We start from the raw sequence: 20,985 nt of genomic DNA on the forward strand, positions 1-20,985 counted from the left end.
ATATGGTAGCTCACCTTGTATATGCCGTTCCTTCCATAGCCGGGCAATGATGCAGATTTATTGTAGGGGAAATCTGAAGAGGAAAGTAGGATCTCTTTTCATACCTGATGCACTGATCAGGATTAATTTGAGTTGATTCTTCTTGCACCCGTCGACCATGTGTTGCAGTTTGCTACTTACTTGGCTGGGACGTGTCGGTGGGCAGACTGCAAGTGGATTTGCGGGGATCCAGGTCTTCTCCGCCCATGTGTCCTTCAATCTCACTCTTCAGGATCATCCAACTGGTCCTCTACATAAAAAAAAGACAGAGACAAAGAGAGAAGGAGAGAGCGAGACCGACAGAAAGATGGAAAGAAGTGAAGGATGGCGGTAAAGTAGGAGTTATTGGATTAGTAAATGGATGTACAGTTCTTGTTAGGTTTAAGTAAATGACTTGAAAAGAGACAGATATGGTGATACAAATAAAGACATGCACAGACACACACACCCACCTTGCTATCCTCCCCATCCTGCCAGGATGTTCTAGAAGCTGTAAAACAGTTACATGTTACAGGATGTCACAGTTCATGAGCTGGATCACCTGGCTCTCAGCTCCACATCATATTTACACTAGTGTCAATCGCTACTGGGCTGTGACATCATCAGCAGCAGACATTATCTACAGTTTACACAAGTTTCTTGTGTTTTCTCTAAATACAGGGCGCTCTTCATACACTGTGAGTGTGCAGTAGGACATGAAACCAGCCACTAACAGTTGTGTCAATGCTGGTTACGCTACACGGTTACATAATAGTCATCAGAGCAAAACATTTCAACAGTTATGATGTATGAACTTAAGGTCCCATGATGATGACCGCAAGAATCACTTTATCCCTGGCTCTTCAGTGAACAATAGATGCCCATTATATTTTCTGTGAATATAATTTGCCCCTAGAGGGTGAATCCATATGTTTTTGTGTCCTCTGATTTTTTTACTGTTTTGCTACAAGAAACCAAAATTTCCAAAAACATACATAAAAATTAACTGAATTCCTTGTTAGTATAGTGGTGAGTATACCCGCTTGGTATGCAGGAGAACGGGATTTAATTCACGGACGAGGAGCCACAGGGCGCCCACTAGTGGTAGTCTTGTGCCAGTGCCAAGCCTGGATAAATGGGAGGGTTGCATCTGCAAGGGCATCCAGCGTAAAACTCTAGCCAAACCAATCATGCAAGTCGCAGGAAACCGCGAATAGGGAAAAAGCCAAAAGAAGATTGAAAAAAAAAACAACAACAACAACATAAAACTGAATGACCATGGCTCTGACTATTATTTTGGTGTGTTCCTTCAGCAACTGTCAGGGTAAATTTCTCTCTCTCTTTTAGCTCCACCACCACTCTAACCTTTTAAGACAGTGGTGCTGTGGCACATGATGTTTGTTCTGCAAAATGCATCTTTTCAACCATCTCATAGCCATTTTTGTCTTTTTAAGCCAGGGCCATTATTAATTTTTAGAATTTTCTTTTTCCAACCTCTTAGAGAAAACTAACAGAAACTGCTTTTTTAATTTCTGAAAACAACTGAAGTAATTTACTTTAATCGAAAAAAAAAAAAATACTTCCCTTGTACTTGAATACAAGTACTTAAAATTGGGTCTGTGGTCACACCAAAGTAGGTGTCTCCAGGACCACATTCTGCGATGACAACATACACCCTCACACAGACAAAGACACAAAGACTCACAAGGTTAAAACAACATCAGTCCTATCAGTAATAATTATAGAGGACAAATATGTCTGCACAGCATGAATTAGTCATTTGTATCCACAATGTACTGAGTGTGTAACAATGTTAAACACATATGATCACTTAACATCTTGCATGCTAAAAACCTTAGCATGGACACTAGACAAAGGTATCCAAAGAAATTTGGCCACTTCTATCACATTGTATTAGATATAACAAGCCATTGGTCAAATTCCCATAAATTATGAAAAGCATATTACACAACTCCAAGGTTCATTTATTGGCTATATTAAACAATTATTCATATTTTCTCATATAAAACTGGGGAAAACAGCTCATTGGACTCCTGTGTCAGTGTGTTTTAAGTGACCCACTCTACATGTGTATTGAAAACCCTTCACCATCATAAAAACACAAACAATGGTTAGGGGAGGGACACTGACAGTGAATCAATGATTGGTAAAAACAGCAATGCTACCACACAAAGTGATTCATGAGCATGACCAGTCAAAGGGCACACACATTCACAGTATCACCAGTAAAACCAATGGATGAGTTGGTGGGATGAGTGCAGACATGCATGAACAGGGTAAGCAAATTAACACCCGAAGGTCCCTGCTCCCAATTATCATGAGTCCCAAATGAGCTGGATTATCAACACCAATGAAGTTGCATTGTTAGTATTATTATGGACAGTTTGTTTCTAACAGACGTAACTTCTGTACCCAGATCAACAAGTTTTCTATTGTCACTGGGTATCTTTAAGTTCCTGCTATATTAAATGTCGCACTCCGTTTGCATGTGTGTGCACAGATTGTTATTTTCATTTTTAAAGCTACAGTAAGGCTCTGTGCAGGATGGTGACTTTAGATGGCACAAAAAATTAATGATCATTGAAAGCAAATCAAATTGGAGGCTTTCATCTGAGACAATCTGGCAAGAGGATGGCAGACTACTTCCTGTCAGTGGACCACACATCAGGTTGCCCATTCATCAAAATCCTGGATTTTCTTCATTAAATTTTTTTTGTAAGTGATTATAGAAAGTGATTAAGTGATTTTATTTTGATAGCCACAGTGAGAGAAGCATAGGAAAGGTGGTGGTGGTGTATGTGGGGTTGGGGGGTGGGGTTGATTTAATGTAATGATCATGTGGCTCCAGAATGATGTGTTGTGTTGCTCAAATCAATAAAATGACAGTTACGACTCATGTGAATGATAAAAGAGCGATTGAGAATATATGACCATATTATTTTGTCCATGTGTCCTGACCAAAGTTAAAAAGGAAACCTACACAGTTGGCTGGCAAAAACCAGGAAGCAAATCTAAATATGTTTTGCTTCAGAACCTCTGGGTTGCAAATTTGAATGGTTATTTGGGTCATTTGGTCATAACATCGCCGTCCAACTGTAGGGCCAACTTTGGATTCGTCTATTTAGTTTGTTTATTAATACAGAATAGGTTGAATAAGAAATGACAGGTGACATGCAACACATCGTGCAGAGACCAGACCAGAGAAGGAAGTGTTAAAGAGTAAGTGGACTGTACCATGCTGCTTGTAGATGGGGGGTTTTCTATAGATATTATCTTTGACCATAGTCTCTGTAAAATGGGAATAGATGCAGAAGAAGCCAACATGAGAGGGAAGGAGAGAAAGAAAGAGAAAATGGAGAAAAAGAAGTATGAGTTAGCAGTTATTGAGGGATGAGTTTTTTGAAGAAGCATTAGGGAGAGGGAGGAGGCGGAGTAGAGCTTGATTCAACACATTTGTCACTTTTATTAACATCAGAAACACCACCACTTCCAATATTATTAATGCTTCAAGGTCGAAATATACAAATTAATTACTGGAGGATGTTATTTGATGCAAGTCAATGACATTCAAAGAAAAATATCAGAAACCACCCACCAGCCCCAGGCATCAAACAGCCTATAGGTATTAGTGGTTAAAAAAACTTTACCCTTAAATAAAAATTGATCCAAATAATTAATATTATAAAGACAATAGGGAAAACCAATTGAAGCCTGCATTAACTGCTCTGTTAGATGAAGTGCGCCTAAGGATAATGCAGACCGTATGCTTTTTTTCCCCTGAGGTTGAACGAGTCCATTTCTATGTCAGTGGATCCAGACAGGTCTCCTAGACGCTTAGTAACAACTGTCATATATTAATCCACAGCAGAAACATGACTCACAAAAAACAACACATGTGAGTACTTTCTCTTGTTGTTTCAGTGCCTGCCAGCGTCTGAAACAATAAGCAGATAATCTTTGGCTGTTTCCACTTAACTTATGGTCACTTAACCCTCTGTGTGACTGACAGTGTAGTTGTCAATGGGAACAATATGGTGAATCAAATGACTTTAAGCGGCTCCACAGGTTAATATAAAATCCTGTCTTACTGTGTTGAAAAATTGAACTGAAATTAATTTAATTTAACTGATGCACAATGCATATCATGCCAAATGTTTGTTGCATCAAAAAGGCAATTGTTCCAATACAAACAGACAGTAAAGACAGAGGGAATGAAAGAGTCCAATGGTGCAATTCAAAAGCTAAAAGCGGTAAGTCAGCTGTTACACTGTGAAGTAAAGATGCTGGACCTCATGCAAGAAGCTAACTGGTCAAATCTTAGATGTGATGGAACTGCTTTTCTCCCAAATGTCATACATACCAGTTAGACTTAGAATTATAGGATCAAGGATCAATATCTAATTTTAATGCTAGAGCCACCAGGAATCACTGTTAACCTAAAACGTCCAACAGGTAAAGCTTACCTATGATTGAAATGTTTTGACTTTCCCAGCAGGTTTCATTTGTTTATTGTTCTTAAAGTAAAGTAAAATTAAATAATAATAAAAAAACCTTTGGTTCTGGAATTAAGTCAGTTTCCTGCTGCTTTATTAAACTTAACTATAAAATTAATATGACAAAATGATGCTAAATAATATTTACTTACAAATTATTCCCTATGCAAACTGAGAGAGAAGTAAACTATTACAGGCACTTCACAGTAATAATGTCATCAGATGAAACCTTTTGCTTTTATGGCTCGGCCATCACATGGAGTAGACTTATTAGTAGATTTATAGTTTAATAAGACTCATCTGCATGTACCCGTTGGGGCAGAGTTCCAATTCGCTGAAAAGTAAAAGACTTGGTCAAGCCACGAGTCTCTAAAAAATAAAAGTCTCAAGACTCTTCTGGTGTTAATGAGCATTGTATCATCTATCATCCAGTGTAATAGTAACCTGATAAACCTGTAACATTAACGTTACCTGTACCCTGCCTGTAAGCCGATAGTATAACTATATTTTTCTCAGTTTAATGTTAGTTAATGTTGATGCAGTGCCATGGCATGTAGTGTGCAACAGACTTAAATCTTTCAAGTACAGGAGGTCAGTGAGGGAATGATATTCAGTTTTGGTAAACTGTAATGAGCTCGTGCCTTACCTTGTATTCCCTTTGTATCACCATTGGCATTCTGCTCTATAGAATGTGTGAAGGTGCAGGACAAGTTCATAGTGGGGTTGCAAGCTAAGCGCTGGGGTTATGGCTTACCTGGTATGTGGAAATGTCGGGGAGCGGCCACGTATGTAGAGGTAGATGAAGGGGATTTGCCATCAGAGTAGGTGGATAAGCTGGGGGTACTTCGACCACTTTCACTACCTCCAGTTGTGGATGGAGGTAGTTACGTATTGCATATGAGAAGCAAAAGGGAAAGGATTTGGAGAAAACAAAGGGCAAAAGGGAGGAGGCAAAAAAGGCAGCATTATGGTGAGCATCTTGATAAAGCTCAAATATGTAGCTTTGATTAATACAATTAGTAAGGTGATGCAATGACCCAGTTACCTACACAGTTTATTCCAAATTAACTGAATGTCAAAGCCATTGTCTGGAAATTTAAGGTCTGGAACATCATGAAAAATATCCACTGGAGGGCATCTTAGGTGACCATCCTTAAATGACCTCCTGCGGTCTCTCTCATTGTGAAGCAGCGGCACCTTAAAAGCTATGACAGTTACAAGGACTGATAGCACCCATCCTTAACAGAGCCGTTTGAGTCTCCAATTCCAAGGTTGGAATGAAAAATAAATATCGGCCTGTGAATTGTCTAAAATACTGGCGAAAAATCTAAATGCAATGTTACTATGAAATTTTCAATAACAAATGAAAGACAAAATCAGCAGTTTCTCTTTTTTTCTTAGGTCACCCATGTTGCAGGTGTACCTCCCCAGTCAACCAGCCAGATCCAGACCTTATGATCTGATGAGGGCAACATAATCCACACTACTATAGCAGTAAATGAGAAACGGATCCGTCAACAAAAGCACCAAGTTAAAGATTTGTGTGTGAGACCATCTCTCTGCAAAAGGTTTCCTGGTATGAGTTTCTTTTAGTATTTCCAGTATTTTGCCTGGCTTTATGTTTAGTTGAAGCCATTCGGGTATTAAATAAAAACTGCTGAAGCGATTCAGTTGGAAAAGGCAGAGCTCTTTGTGCATCTAGTCAGTTACTACAGTCGGTGTGGATTTAGACTACACAAACATGTCAGAGAGTAACTCCCATTGCTGTCTACAGCTCTTTGGTTTAATTATATAACAGCTCATAGCACCATAAGCTGGATGCAAACAGTACAGTGGTTTTTGCTTTGCAGCACAAAACCTCTTGGTGTGACTGAGTGACTTTTTACTAGTGATTATAGAAAATGTAGAAAATATCTGAGCTGAATTTTTCTTTTTTTTTTCTTCAAAGATTTTCTATATACAACGGGATCAAGAAGTATGAGACAATTTTTCCATTCAACTTCAATCATGTGTGTTGTGTATTATTAATCACAACCACATTGTGTTAAGTCAGTCTACGTTATGGAGTCACTGACACTCTTTAAGCCAACACTAATTAACACTGTACACCCAGAGCTTTGACAAAGAAACGCAAGTAAGAGTGTGTGCGTGTGTGTGTGTGTGTGTGTGTGTGTGTGTGTGTGTGTCTGTGTGTGTGTGTGTGGGAGAGAGAGAGAGAGAGACAGGGAGTGAGAGTGTTAGCTGCTTAAACACACACATTTAGCCTCACAAAGAGGAACTACAGGCAGCAATTTGGATGTAAGGGATGTTGATGATTTAGTGATGTCTTTTACATACACAATGACACACAATGTCCTAGCCTTTCCAGGCTATGGATGTCATTATGTTTTCTAAAAGCTCATTGTATTTTGTTGTGCAAATCCTCCACACAAAGATCTGGGCCTATGGGAAGAGACTGAGGACGTATTAAATTGAGAAGACAAGAATTGGAGGTTATTCATTAGTCAGAGTATAAATATAAGATATAAATGATGGGTTTAGGATCATTCACACAAAATCAGATAAAACTAACTGACTAAACAACTTTCATTAAATCTCCATCAATAGACACCACATCTGAACAGTCTCAGATCAGGAACAACCACCTTGTAACACTGTTGCGTTCCACTGTGTACTGCAACCCATTTTCTGGAAATTGTAATTGTAATATATTGATATTACCAAATTCTGAACATCTGTTCACCCATTCACAAAAAATGTCTGTTGCCAATGTTGTTCAACAGCATCGTCTTTCTACATCAAGAGCCTGTCACCGTTGATCAACACATTGGACAATATAAATCCTGCTATTATTGCAATTGTGTCAAAGTGTCAGCAACGTCCTCCTTGAAGAACTAGAGGAAAGGTTGTTACCGACCTACCTTAACTCTCTGACTTGGTGTTCTCTCTGTAAGCTAAGCTGGCACTGTGTTTTCTGAAATCTGTGTTTTGAAAAATATCAATCTTATCATCAAACCCATAACTCGTAGTCTATTTATTACTGACAACAACAAAAACAAGTAACATTAAGGGGGTAAAATCACATGGTGGTGAACAAGGAGAAATTAAAAGGTAGAGCAGTGGTTAAATGCAGGCAAACAATCAGGTCAACAATCTCAACACACAAGCACAAATGGAATCACTCTTGGCCTTCATCCAAAAGATACTGCCGAACCAATCAATTTCATACTCAGGTCGACATCAAGTTGACCACGCATGACGACAACCACGTCCACACACACAAGTAAACATGGCAAGCAGAGTGAGAAAACTAAGCGGTCCTATGAATGTATCCCACGACGCTTCCCATGAACCCGGACAACATGATATTGGACAACGCCATGACAAGGCCTTCTAACCATTCCACTAAGGAAGGGGGAGACACAGAGAAGATGAAGACTACTGATATTTTTACCGTTAGGAGGAGGTAAACTGAGATTCAGGGATGTCCTAGGTTTAGGGTCGTGGAGGGGGTCCTGTTTGAACCCTGGGCATGAGGGAGATTGGGGGATGGGGAGAAGATGAAGCAAAGGGAAGTAGTTGGATAAGCTTTCTACTGCTAACGGGAGATTTGCACAACACTGGTCTGCCATGCTGATTTCAGGGATGTTCACTTTCATGCATAAAGTTAGCATTTTCCTGGCTTTAGTTCAAAGATTACAGAAAACAAACCCTCATGAATGATCAAACAGTGGTTACAAACCCAAATTCAGGGCACGTCAGGTCAGCTGTTCTGGTTTCCATTATAATAAATGGGTCTGTGGTGAAGCTAGAGACCCAGAGTTTACAGCACACGGTTAATTTGGTGCTTAACCACAACTCATGCCAATTCAATTGAAATCATTGGTTGTATCACAGCAGTCCATTCTTGCGAACTGAGACATCTCAGTCAAATACAGAAAAGACCAGAATCTTGTTGCTGTTCCTAAATCCATTGTGGATGGGGAGCATGTTAAAGAGGCCGATTTAAAAATTAAATAACCCAATTATTAGCCTTTTGGTAGTTTTTCAAAGGTTTGGAAGTTTTATGTGCCTCAATTTACATACAGCAACAATGATCCCAGCAACAGGCCCTTTGAACCAGGTCTTGGTCTTGGTCATGCTTTAATACCTCTGAAGTATGGGATGTAGTTGTACTGCTTCAACATAGCCAAGGTGGTGGGATTTAGGTGTAAAGTCAAGCCAGTACTACCACCTGGTGTGGGGGAGTGCTTGCCATCACCACCTCCACTCCCTTCACTCCCACCAGACAAGTAAACAGGGAAGGAGGATGAGTCCCTGGCAGTGGTCATAGGGTACTTAATGCCACCCGTGAGGGCTGGGGGCAAAGGAAGAGAACTGGAGTCACGGTTCAGGCTGCCAAATTTATCACCACGGTTTAACTCTGGCCCTGGATGTCCAATCAGATCACAGAAACAAAATTTGAAAGAAACAGTGAATACAGTGTATACATAGTCAGGGCTTTTCAGGGAAAAAGGAAAGACACTTATACGTAACCTGTTTTGGAAATTTTAACATGGATTCTAAACTCTACAATTCTACAGGTTAATTATAATCTTCTTAAATTTAAATTTGACTGCTTTTGGTTCAACACAATACCTCACTTTAAAACTTAGGCTACAAATTTATATCTGTGCCTATTCAATACTTGACTGACCTTACTGACCTTTTAGTAAGAATCACATCACCTGTAAAATATATAAAAAGATATTTACAGTTTTAATGCCACTAATAAATAATTAGTGGACATATATATACAATTTATTAATAAATGCTAGTATTAATGTATTGCAGAGTATTTGATATTGGTTTTTATTTCTGCCACAGTGGCTTTTAAACAGCATTTAGATCATAACCATTGGAAAATAAATTAACACGAAACAACAAATAGGTAAACTTGTCAATAACACCACAAATAAGGGCTGTGGATTAGAGGATTGGAGGAAGAATCATTTTGAGGGGCTTGAAACAGCATATTTCAAAAGTACACAATTATTGATCTCAAATAATCTTTAGAGAAAAAAATCACTTGTAAGTGTTTCATATTGTTCTAATAATAGGTAAGATTTATGATAAACAGAACAGATGATTTGGGGGATAACAGCTTTTGCAGATGACAATTTTACCAGCAAATACAAAGCCAAGCTTAGTTACTTTGAGATCATCTAATGGGTTTTGACAGTGCAATGAAGGTTTATATAATCCTTCAGTGTTTTAGAATAGTACACATTTAATCATGACAACAGCATTGTGTACCTTGTGGCATGCATATCACTTGTTTATATGAGGGTGATACCTGCTTGACTGTAATTCTGTGGGGATCGGGATGGGGTATAGCGTCCATGCCCCCCCAGGGAACTGTTAGAGCTGGGGCTGGAGGGCCTTCTCTGATGAGGCGACTTCTCACCGTTGCCCTGCAAATCATAGTAGAATAAATCAGTGCATTCTATAAAAACACATACTGACTCACTCCTATTACAGTTTCAGAGAGGAATGTGTCTCTTTTTCATTCTTACTAAAATTGATTCATTGTATGGCACAAAGCATGAATGAAACCACAGTGTCATATTTTCTTCAAACTGAAGAGCCGCAAAAATTACATACAAAATTCTTTTGGGGCCATTTTTCATTGATGTATGGATACGTTTATGCCTTGATTCCTATTCCTAGTGTCCCTGCAGATGTATTAACTCACAGAAGTAGCTATTGATAATAACAGCAGCAGATTTGTTCCATTCATTACTTATATGTTGTATGAAGAACCCCTCAACCAAGCTGGCTGCATGGTTACATCATTTAAAACACATAGAGAGCAAGGTGTCACCTTCAAATCAGTCACTTTAGATATTGACAAACGTGTTAGCTTGTTACAGCATGTATGTGTGCTCATGTTTCCAAATCAGTGTGCATTCATTTAACAGTGTTGCTATCCTGCATTTTTGTAATGTTTTATAAGGCTCTGTTTAAAATATAAAATAACACATCGACTATTTTCAATGAAAGGATAATTTGTAAGTGACCATAAAAGGAAGTCACACCTCTCCTGTGCATGTTGCTGTCTTATAATTTCTGTTCTCTGTTTCGTTGACCAGCCTGGGAAAGTGCAATGTTTTTGAGTTTGGGTCCCTAAGGCAGAGGACTTCCCCATATTTAAATACACAGACACAGTTCACAGGCAAGCTGACAAAATGCAGTGTTCAGATGAACACAATCTCCATCCTCGTGTGGTGTGACTGCCAAAGCATTTGTTTCAGTCTGAGATGTTGGTGGACTAGTGCGACATCTAGTGGCATTAACCCTCATCTACAAAACCAGAAGTACAGTGTTCATATAACAGAGGAATATGGTCTAAAATCCTTTAAGTAGTAGAACATATCAACTGCTTGGACTGTTGACACATATCAAACCGCTTAAAATGTTTTAGTTTCCCTTATAGATGTACATAATACTACACTTAAAGTGACTTAAAGTGATGAGTGACATGCACAGTGAGACTTCGGGAATTCTATTACCTCAGTGGGAGTAGGAGAAAGCAGCTGGTGGGACTGCAAATGAAGATGGGGAGAAAGCAAATGATTAGGATGAACTCTTATGTGAGGTTATATGTGCTAACCATAGGACCATGTGAGTGATCATTCAATGCCAAAGGAGGGCAATTCTAATGGATAGATGAGATGAATGAGTTAGCGCCAAAGTATACCATTCAATTTGCATGCTCAGTGCGTTTGAAATTGAATGAATGATGGAGGGAAAAATGGGAAAAAAGGCAACAAAAGGAAACTACAGCAAACTGTGAGGCATTTGTATGCATATTATAAAACCATTGATCCTCGCTTAGATTTAGATTAATTAGCTCTGGGCTAAATCGCCTTATATGTGGTAATTCAACTGTAAAATGATGCATTTTAGATTGCAACGCTGTCATTAAAGGCAAAACACAAAATTAAAAGCAAATCTTTGGTTCGTAAAAACAGTCTTTAGTAGGGTAAATAATATACAGGTGAGAAAAGTTGCATGAAGATAAATATTAAATTGTGCATTTATAGATTTTTCAGGTTCTAATAGATTACATTTTAATTGCCTAAACCATCAGAAATAACTTTAATAACTATAAATGGATAATACATGGCTTTTGATTGGGATTCTGTGGAACTTTTCAAGGATCCTGAATTAAACAACATCCTTTTTTTTTCTAATAACTGGCAACTGAAATGGCTCAGGATTCACCTGCTTCACCTGCAGAGATAAAGTATTTTCTATGCAGATAATTAATTCTCTGCATATAATTTAATGCATAATATTTCAAATGATAATCAGGTTTAAAGTGTTTGCGATACAAATTTTACCGCTTTCAAAGAAATACAGTAATATTGTACTGATAAAGTAGTGGTGCAAGAATCACTACTTTGTTCATTTTCAACATTAGAACATAGAGAAGAGTAAACAGGAAGCCCAAAGCTAAGAGGGTTAAGGAGCTGGTCTACCTCTCCGTAGTGCCTCTCCTCAGATGGGTAGCTGACATATGGGGAGTAGGACAGCATGTCAGGCCTGTCTATGTTATAGATGGCCTTGGTCTTTGGAAGAGCTGCCAGGTCCTTGTAGTCCAGCATCTCCTCTCCCAATTTGGCCTGATGGCAAGAATCAAACACCTCATTTCCTAATATTTCACAACCTTGGTGAATTTATATCAATGCATCAAACGGTCCATGTCACACAGGCTCCAAAGCTGACGTGTTTGCAGCTGGTGCCCCCTGCTAGTGTAGCCTTACATAGATAACTCTGCTGGGAGAGCCAGAGGCGCTGGAGGCTGGGACTGAAGTGATGCTCTCAGATGAAGTCCGGGTCACCTGAAACACACATACACGCACAACTATTGTGTAAACATACTTGATACTGTTCCATGGAAGGGGTGATGGAGGAACATTGGACCATCCACTCAAGCTCATGCTTGAAAAGAGTAAACTAAAATTTAGTACAGAATTCAGCAAAACTGACTTTGTGCTTTTTTTAAGGAACCCAATGAAAGAAAAACAAAAAACAACAACCAAAAAAAATCAACACAATAACAAAAACAAAAAAATAAACAAACATGTGCAACAACCAAGCAGCAACTCACAGTCTGTACGAATCAGTTTTGAAGCCTTTGGGCTGTAATTTGTCTGTTGCCATCGTTTATGAAACCAGAAGAAACAATGAACAGAAGGGGGGGGGCGGGGGGGGGTCTGACCTGCTCTCTTCTCCATGCTGATTTTAAGTTTGAGTCTGTCAGTTACACATTGGCAATACCCTAAATCATACCAAGATTTGTCTATTAGGATAAACATTATGTTGTGTTGAAGAAACTTGAAACTAGATACTGGGACCATAAACTCATTAGGAAAACATTAACAGAGCTAATTAATCAAATGACATGTAGGGACAGACACAATGCAAATCTTCCAATCTTTGGTTTTTGGTTTTGATTTTTGATTCTAAAAACCTTTTAGCAGAAATTGCTTGTTTTACATTAGCCTGTGAAAACTGACTAGAGCAGAAATAACTGTAAAATGCAGAAAAATAAGCAGAGTTATGTATGACTCAATAGCCAAGTGATTGGGGTGGATAAGTACATGTGTGATTCCCAGCTTGTCAGATTTGTTCTTGCATGTCATTTCCTGTCATGCTATACTTGTCTTATCAGATAATGAAGGGGCGTTGCCAAAAAATTACTTAATCATAGTAATTTATTTGACTTTAGCATAGAAAAGCATAGCTTTTAACTTTTAAATTTCATCTTGAACATAAGTTCTTAACTTCAACCTAACAGCTAACGGCAGGAGAGCACCAGTGTTTTGACAAGGATGAAGAAGAATGTGATTGTTTGCTTGTTATTATCATTTTGTTCACTACAAGCAATAGGATTTAGTTCAATAGCACTTGCTTTGCATCCATACACACCAAAATGCACACACAAACTTAGTTCTGTGGCTCCATTAGTGAAGCTGCATCAGGCATGGACAACGGCAAACATCAGTTACGTTAAATCACACAAATTGAAAACGAGCAAACCTTCCCCTTCACAACAAATGTAAACATACAATAAATACAGGTTACAATCATGGTGTGATCTTCATTTTTAAACAAGTCATGTCATCCACTCTGGCTGTCCAAATTGTATGAGTTTTGAGATTGACTGATACTGATGATGTATCTTGCAGATCCAGTTAATGCCACATCGATCATCTGCTTGCTCATCAAACTGTCTCTGTACATGCACACACTGGGCATCACATATTGGACACTGAAACAATCAGTGTCTTCACAGTGGGTGGCTGCTCTTCAGCATGGACCAAATACAGCAGCAAGTGTCAATAATGATAAACCCATGCATGGTCATGTGTGGGGAGGGTTGATTGGGGTCCGTGTGGGTGCAGGGACATACAGGAGCACCAACCTGTTGCTCAGAGATGTCATTGAGCTGTATCCGGACCTGCTTCTGGGAAGGAGAGGGGATTGCGATGAGGCATGAGGATAGGGGATGGAGGATGGGAAGATAGTGGAGAATGATAAATGATATAGTCCTGAACTGAATGGAACCCCTTCTCATGTGTCATGTGCAGTTACTGACAGGCCTTGAGACCTTTTTGAGAATGTGGCTCTAAGCAGGGACATGCACACACATTTTGGTGGGTAGATGCTTAAGCGAAAATCAATAGACACGCACTCTCATAATTATCATATTCAAAATGACTTACTCAAGTGTTAATTATGATACCTGTGAAATTATACAGATATTACAGACATACATACAAAAAATCTGTCTGTAGTCAATAATAATATTTAAGGCTAATGTGTGATTTTAGTATTTATTTTATTTTTGATATTGTTATTAATGTAAAATTGTAAACATATTAGTAAAGAGTATAAGATGTAGAATTTATTGTGGATGGAAGCAAGCCTTATATTCTAAACCTCTAGCTTGGTAGACTGTAGTGAGATATATGAAGATTTATTCTCCTGATGTAAAATTACATGATTATAAATATGAAGTGTTCAGATAGGATAGGATAAGAAAGCTGATCTGTACTTGTTATTTATTGTGTTTGGTGTTTTGACGCTCTGATCTGCTTTGGCTCTAATACTTCATGCCAGCATCATGTCTCTTTTGAAAAGCTGAGGTTCCTGATCTTTTCCACCCACCTTACTCTTCTCCTCCTGCTTGGCAGCTTGTCTACATGGAGGATGCCAAATGGAAGATCCTGAAGACACAGAGACAGAGACAAAGTAACCGTCACATCCATTCATATTGTCTCATGAATATTGGCAAATGTTAGCATCTGTACATAATTAATTAATCAGATGCTAAACATGGTAAAACATATTACCATTTTTTTATGGCAAATAATCATCATATAATTGTATAAAACGTTAAACTGCATTTTAAACTTCATTACAAAAATTCATCTGCAGTTGTCCTGATTAAAGTTATATTCGGATGTCAACATTGGAAAAATCCAATAGAATATTTTCACTTTCCTCTAAATGTCTAGACTCTAAAATGCATTTCCTTATCTAGAATATAATATATATATATAATATTTGACTAGTTATAATAACAGAAAGCTACATCCCCTACTGAACCAGGTGGCGCAATGAGAGTTGATGCCAGCCCAGCAGAGTGCCAGCTGCTGCTATGTGCTAGTGCTGCAGCAGCAGTAAATAACATCTCCATGACTGTGTTGGTATGACTAAGGCACATTTGAGCCTGAGTCATTCATCAAGCTGCTAACCCAGGCTACTGGAAAAAGGGACCCTAATGCACGGGGTTTCTGCTGATAATGGAAAGTGAGATGAAATGGAGACTGAAGACAGGTTTTGGGGCTTCAGAGAGATTGAAATATGAGTAATGATAAAGGGAGAAGAGTAAGCAAAAAAATTCTGTCATCACTCGACTGTTGGTTCCACTGCTTCACATCATCTAAGAATCGACAGTGATGTGTTTTAGGACACTAGTCACTGTACCTACATGGAGAGTTGGAACTGTAGTGAATGCTGAAGCTCTCAAAACTGCATTTACCTTGCAGATACATTTCCTCTCCCTCTGCAAACATCTGCTCACAGCGGGCACAGCGGGCACATGTGGGGTGGTAATGCTTCTCTCCAGCCTGTTGAGCAAGAAAGAACAGGATACATTGTTGGTTTAACCACTCTTTGAAGAGGCAATCAAGCCATTTATTCCGGCTTTTTCCTATTCAAAAGTAGAAATATACTGTATTGACTATTGAGTAGAATTGACTTTTAGTAATGTCAAGCCCCTAAAAACAAAATAACCATAACACTCAACTGTATTACTTTATATCTTATCTATATCTTATTTTCTGCATGTCTAAAGTTGTCTATTAAGAAAGTCAGCTGGCCATTAAAAATGTAAAGATATTTGTCATTTGGGTTTCAATTTCCATTCCTGTATTAAAGTGTTATCAGCTACGACATAAGCAACAAATGGCCTTTCGTGATTAACCATAGGGTGGAGCCCTTGTCTTTCATAAAGAGCAGGGCAGTTCCACTTTTTTAAAGAAGTATATACCAATGAATTACCAGAATACAATAATGACAAAAATGACAAAGACAAAGCTTAGAGCAGCTGTTTATCTTGACTTTACTATCAGTACTGACACTAAAACACTCAACACAAAACTTCTGAACAAGTTTTCCAATGAATCTGCAGTGTCTTACTATGACCTGTGTGTTAAGCTGTTGTCATTTCAACACTTGACATTTAGAGGATAATGAGTGTTTGTGTTATCTCTCATGATGAATCCAAAAGTCTGTGTGAAGGGAGGTGGATGTTGTGTCATGGATTAATATGCCTGTCATAGTATGATTGCTTTTGGACTTCAGTCACAGTGCAGGTCACTGGAATCAAAGGCTCTTCAGGGATCCACTTAGTTGTTTTCAGCTTAGCCCTAACTCAGGACCCAGCCTAGTACAGAATTTTCCTGCTTCAATTGGGGTGCTGGGGCTTTCTTCTGCTGGGAACTCCAGTGCTTTAGTCTTATTATTACTAGGTAGGTTTTCTTCTGGTTCATCAAGTGCAAAATATTAGACCTAAAGCCACACCTTGGCCCTCTTCTACTGGTGCAACTATCTGAACAGTTGTTGGCACCAGTGCCTTGCTGATGGACACCTCAAACTAGCAAAACATTAGTTCAAAAAAGTGCTGTTCTTCTAGAACATCTTGATTTTGATAAGTCTAAAAGTCTGTTAGATAATTCAAAAAACATTCTTGTTTGGTGCCATGACAACAAAAACACAATTAGAAAAGCAGAATTATCTGTTTTAAAAGAATGTGTGATTTAGTGACTCAATAATAATTTAAACTACTCAAGATGGATATTCTGCAATGAGATCATTCTTTTTCTCTCTTTGCAAAAGTAATCCAATGTCTGGGAATCTCCACCTCCCAAAGGTATTCCTTCCTGTTTTAATAGCAGTCTGAATACAAACAATCCTTCTGATGTCCATTCTCTTTGTTATGTCCTTTAAGACCAATGCCAGAAAATAGGACATCAGCCCTGTATTTCTTGGATAACACCCTGTTTAATGGTTATCTTGACCAAACGGACAACAGATGGAGAGAGGAAGCAACCAGATACATGGAGTTGAAAAAATGAGCAGGAAGATCTCAGGTTCTTGTATAACAGCAAGAGAAGGTAGCACAGACACCATGCCAAAAGCTCATACTTTAACTGAACCACCAATAAAAATACAGGAGAAGGAAAGGAAGTTGATTTAGAAACACTATTAGAAGGACAGAGCTGGATTGAGATTCAAACATAAAAAGGAGTTTGTTACTTCCTCTGACAGATTCCAAGGACGAAGGAAAGGAACATGATCATTTCCATTGTCCTGCAGGACCGATAAGTCAAGGAAAAGAATGGGATGAAGGTAGGATGAAATTAAGAGTACATGACTGAATGTTTTTGGGAACTAGGTCTTGGCTGTTCAGCCATGGTTTACTTTCAAAGCTGACACTCCTGCATACTTCTGGGGATTTCAAGACAGCCATGGTAAAGAGCGCTGTGAAATTACGGCAGCCAAGTTTTAACCTGGCAGAGTTGTACAGACCTGGTGAGTTTTTTTCATTTGGCAGCATACAATCTGATTTCTGAAAATGGTTTTGTATCTTAATGTTCTGCCCGTCCTCTGGTTTCATCTCTACAAACAACAGTCAAACAAGGCACTTGATCTAAGTAGATGATCGGAAGAGACTAACCCTAACCCTAACCCTAAACCTAACCCTACAGAGAAAATCACACAAACACACAGAGTCAGTGATGCTTAAAGGTCTGGCTCCAGCCACAGTGGTCTTGCCATTAATTTTTTAGGCCTGGTTATAGAAATTGGAAAAAGGGAGAAAAGTTGTTTCAGGATAAATGTAAAAACCTTCTCTGTCACTTTCTGAGGAGTATTATGAACAAACCCCGCTGTCTTCCAAATTACTGATGATTAGAACGAATGATGATTTTAACATTTCAAGACTGACTTCAGTAAGTTTCAACTTTTGTCAACATCCTTCAATGTCCAACCAAGGAGTTTATACCCCATCCTAATGGAGGATTGTTTGTTTCTCTGCCTTAACACAATGGACACACAAACTAATATACAGCTTTTAAATTCTTCTTACACATTTGCTAATAAAAAACAAACACAAGTCACAAAATAATTTCGGTAGCCCCGGAACAATAATGGCCAGCGAGTTACCAGCATTGTTGAATGAATCAGCTTCCTATCTTTATCACTTATTACTGGATGAAAAAGAAGCTTGTTACAGGAATGGAATGATATCTCAGTGGTCTTGAATTTGTCTCTTTTTCCGTGCCAAAAAGTCCAACGTCCCAAACATCTCATGACAATATTTGTTCTTTCAAAAAGCCAAGCCGCTGTCTGTTATGTTTTTGAGGTTGATGTTACGAGACAGTGGGGTTTATATCTCTGGAAGTTTACTTTTTAAAAGGACAAAAGGAATAAAATAGAACATAAGTGAGGGACAACCTGCCTCTGGGAGCACTCAGCCAGCACACACATCACCAAAACCCAGGTGCTTTTAGTCCTGTTTGGCTGACTTTGGGCCCAATCAATGTCAGCCGTGGAGCCAAGCCCACACCTGACAGTCCAACACAAATGAAAAAGGATGTCGATCATGTCATTTCCAGACACACAAAGACGGGAATACAGGAATAGGAATAGGAACAGGATCTCATTTCATTTCTTATGTTCCTGTTGCTCCCGAGACTCCAGAACCTGCTGTGTTTATTAAACAGTGACTGTGAGAGTCTGTCGTTTGATTAAAGAAGCAAAATGAGAAAGGTTGTTGTATTTTGTTCTATAGTACTGAGGTAGTCCTCCCATGTATAAGCTTTCTTTCTCTCCTCCTTCCCTCATCCCTCTCTCCACCGTGGGATAGTATCCCATGTCACTTTCCTCAGATGAACAACAGGCTGCTTCATTCTGCCACTTTCTGCTGTGCTCATTTCAGACTGCCTCTCCTATGGACTCTGTCTCATCTAACTCTATCAATCTCTCTCCCTCTTTCATATTCTACCATGTAGACAAACTGTTATCGCTTATTGAGAATGAGCTTCCAGTTTTCTCATATGTACACTTTTTGGCTCCTTTCAAGGCAGCAAATTTAGTCCAGGATTGCATTCTTATTCTTAATTACTATGGCTGTTTAATTTATTATTTCATTATTTGCTTCAGTTTGAAGGCTTATCAAAGTAATTTAGTATTGCATCTCTAATAAAGTGGACGTAATTCAAATAGGACTGGGGTCTCACTATTTAGAATATAACGTGTAGCGTGGTCCTCATAATCTTCAAAATAACAAGTGAGACTCATGTGGCATCAAACTCAACACTTGCCTGTTTCACCACACGCCAGAATGAATTACAACTCTCAGTTATTGCGACAATATTGACATAAGACAAGACAATTCCTACTGTGTTGGAGGTTTCAGTTGATTCTCTTTAACTAACCCACTGAACTGTTTCCGCTCCCTGTCAGTGTTTGATAGTTACTAGGATGTTGATGAATGGAGAAAATTAGCTCAATCCCTGAGCATGCTGAGTGATGGCCAGGGTTTGCTTGTGGGCCATTGGGAGTCCACAGACCAAACTTTGATCACCCTTAAATGGACTGAACTTGATGAAGCATACAGTTGATATACTTCTACATCTCATCAACTCTGGACTAAAAACGGGCTATTATAAAAATGAATTCTCAATTGGGTGTAAGATGTAGCCAGCAGCACGACTCTCATGTCTTTCTCTTCATCTCTATCTATACAGCTCAGAGGAACACAAACTGACTGAGGTCAAACACACACATTGCTAAATGACAACAACCTGGGGATGATGTATCTGCTTTTTCAAACACCACCTTATCTTCCTAACTGCCCCCCCAGCATTGAAATAAATATACAGCATTGAAGACCAGCAATGCTTCAAATGGGTGAACTGTGTAATCTCTCCTCTAGCTAGTTGTGTTTTTGAGAACAGCTTTGTTTTATGGCACAGACAGAACTGTAGAGGCAGACTGGTACCTGAGAGTGAGTGACAATGAAAGGATGACCTGTCCCTGTAGGAGGGAGGAAAGGGAACAAGGACAGATAACGTGTGTGCAGTTGAGAGTGAGGTCAAAGCCATTAGCCCTGAGCGAAGAAAGAGGAGGAAAATAGATGTGCTGAATAGCCAAGCAGGCCCAAGACCAGGACAGATCCTGGTCTCAATCAGAAACTCAAGTGCCTCTGTGGAGCTTCTGCAGCTGAGTGATAACAAAAGACACTGAAGCAAAGATAGAATCCAGTTCTGTAAACTGAAGCTGACATGAAACAGGGGATGCATTAGGACGAGGCTACTGTGTGTTTGACAGAGTGTACCAACCAATCAGAATAGACGGAGCAGGTCAGATCTAACTATCACTTCTCCTCAGCTTCACCTTTTCCTGGTGACCGCTTGGGTTCGTTTCCCAGGTCTGGGATCTTTCTGTGTGGAGTGTGCCATGTCCTTCCTGTGCTTGCGTGGCTTTCCTCTAGGTACTCTGGGCCCTCCCACCATCCAAAGACATGCATATTTAAGTTAATTGGTCACTCTAAATTGCACCCCGTGGAACCCGGAAACAGATAAGCGCTAGAAGATGAATGAATGAATGAAGACACTCACCAACTTATGAACGAGTTACACTCCGAATGGCTGTTCGAAAATTGTTCCTAAGTTGTTTGTTCGAAACGTCACGTCTTAGCGCTAATGCAAGTACAAAGCTCTGTGATGCTGGGGTGGAGTAGGCTGCGTGGCTAGCAGCGAAATTTGCAGAAGCATTGCTCATGTAGTTGCATTAGCTATGCATAACATCTGATGAAATTTTAATGATGCCT

At 39.1% G+C, this 20,985-nt stretch overlaps 1 protein-coding gene across 15 annotated transcripts in view; it reads right to left on the minus strand.

Moving 5' to 3' along the window:
- ablim2 (actin binding LIM protein family, member 2) overlaps nt 1-20,985 on the minus strand; it is an 81,125-nt gene that overhangs the window by 7,782 nt on the left and 52,358 nt on the right. For 3 of the 15 annotated variants that reach the window (XR_003842157.1, XR_003842156.1, XM_029526768.1), the window contains exons 7-19: nt 15,628-15,715; nt 14,751-14,809; nt 14,005-14,046; nt 12,341-12,418; nt 12,056-12,199; nt 11,084-11,116; nt 9,868-9,985; nt 8,683-8,961; nt 5,287-5,394; nt 3,274-3,327; nt 492-529; nt 181-289; nt 15-73 (exon numbers count right to left, since the gene is read on the minus strand). Coding sequence is in view for 2 of the 15 variants with exons in the window: in XM_029526768.1 (XP_029382628.1) it covers nt 15-73; nt 181-289; nt 492-529; nt 3,274-3,327; nt 5,287-5,394; nt 8,683-8,961; nt 9,868-9,985; nt 11,084-11,116; nt 12,056-12,199; nt 12,341-12,418; nt 14,005-14,046; nt 14,751-14,809; nt 15,628-15,715 (1,209 nt within the window). In the remaining 13 variants the exon portion in view is untranslated. The remainder of the gene's footprint in view (nt 1-14; nt 74-180; nt 290-491; nt 530-3,273; nt 3,328-5,286; nt 5,395-8,682; nt 8,962-9,867; nt 9,986-11,083; nt 11,117-12,055; nt 12,200-12,340; nt 12,419-14,004; nt 14,047-14,750; nt 14,810-15,627; nt 15,716-20,985) is intronic. The other 12 variants (XR_003842168.1, XM_029526769.1, XR_003842159.1 and 9 more) reach the window with 11 other exon arrangements.

The sequence above is a fragment of the Echeneis naucrates genome, chromosome 18, assembly GCF_900963305.1.
Source record: "Echeneis naucrates chromosome 18, fEcheNa1.1, whole genome shotgun sequence".
NCBI classification, from domain to species: Eukaryota; Metazoa; Chordata; class Actinopteri; order Carangiformes; family Echeneidae; genus Echeneis; species Echeneis naucrates.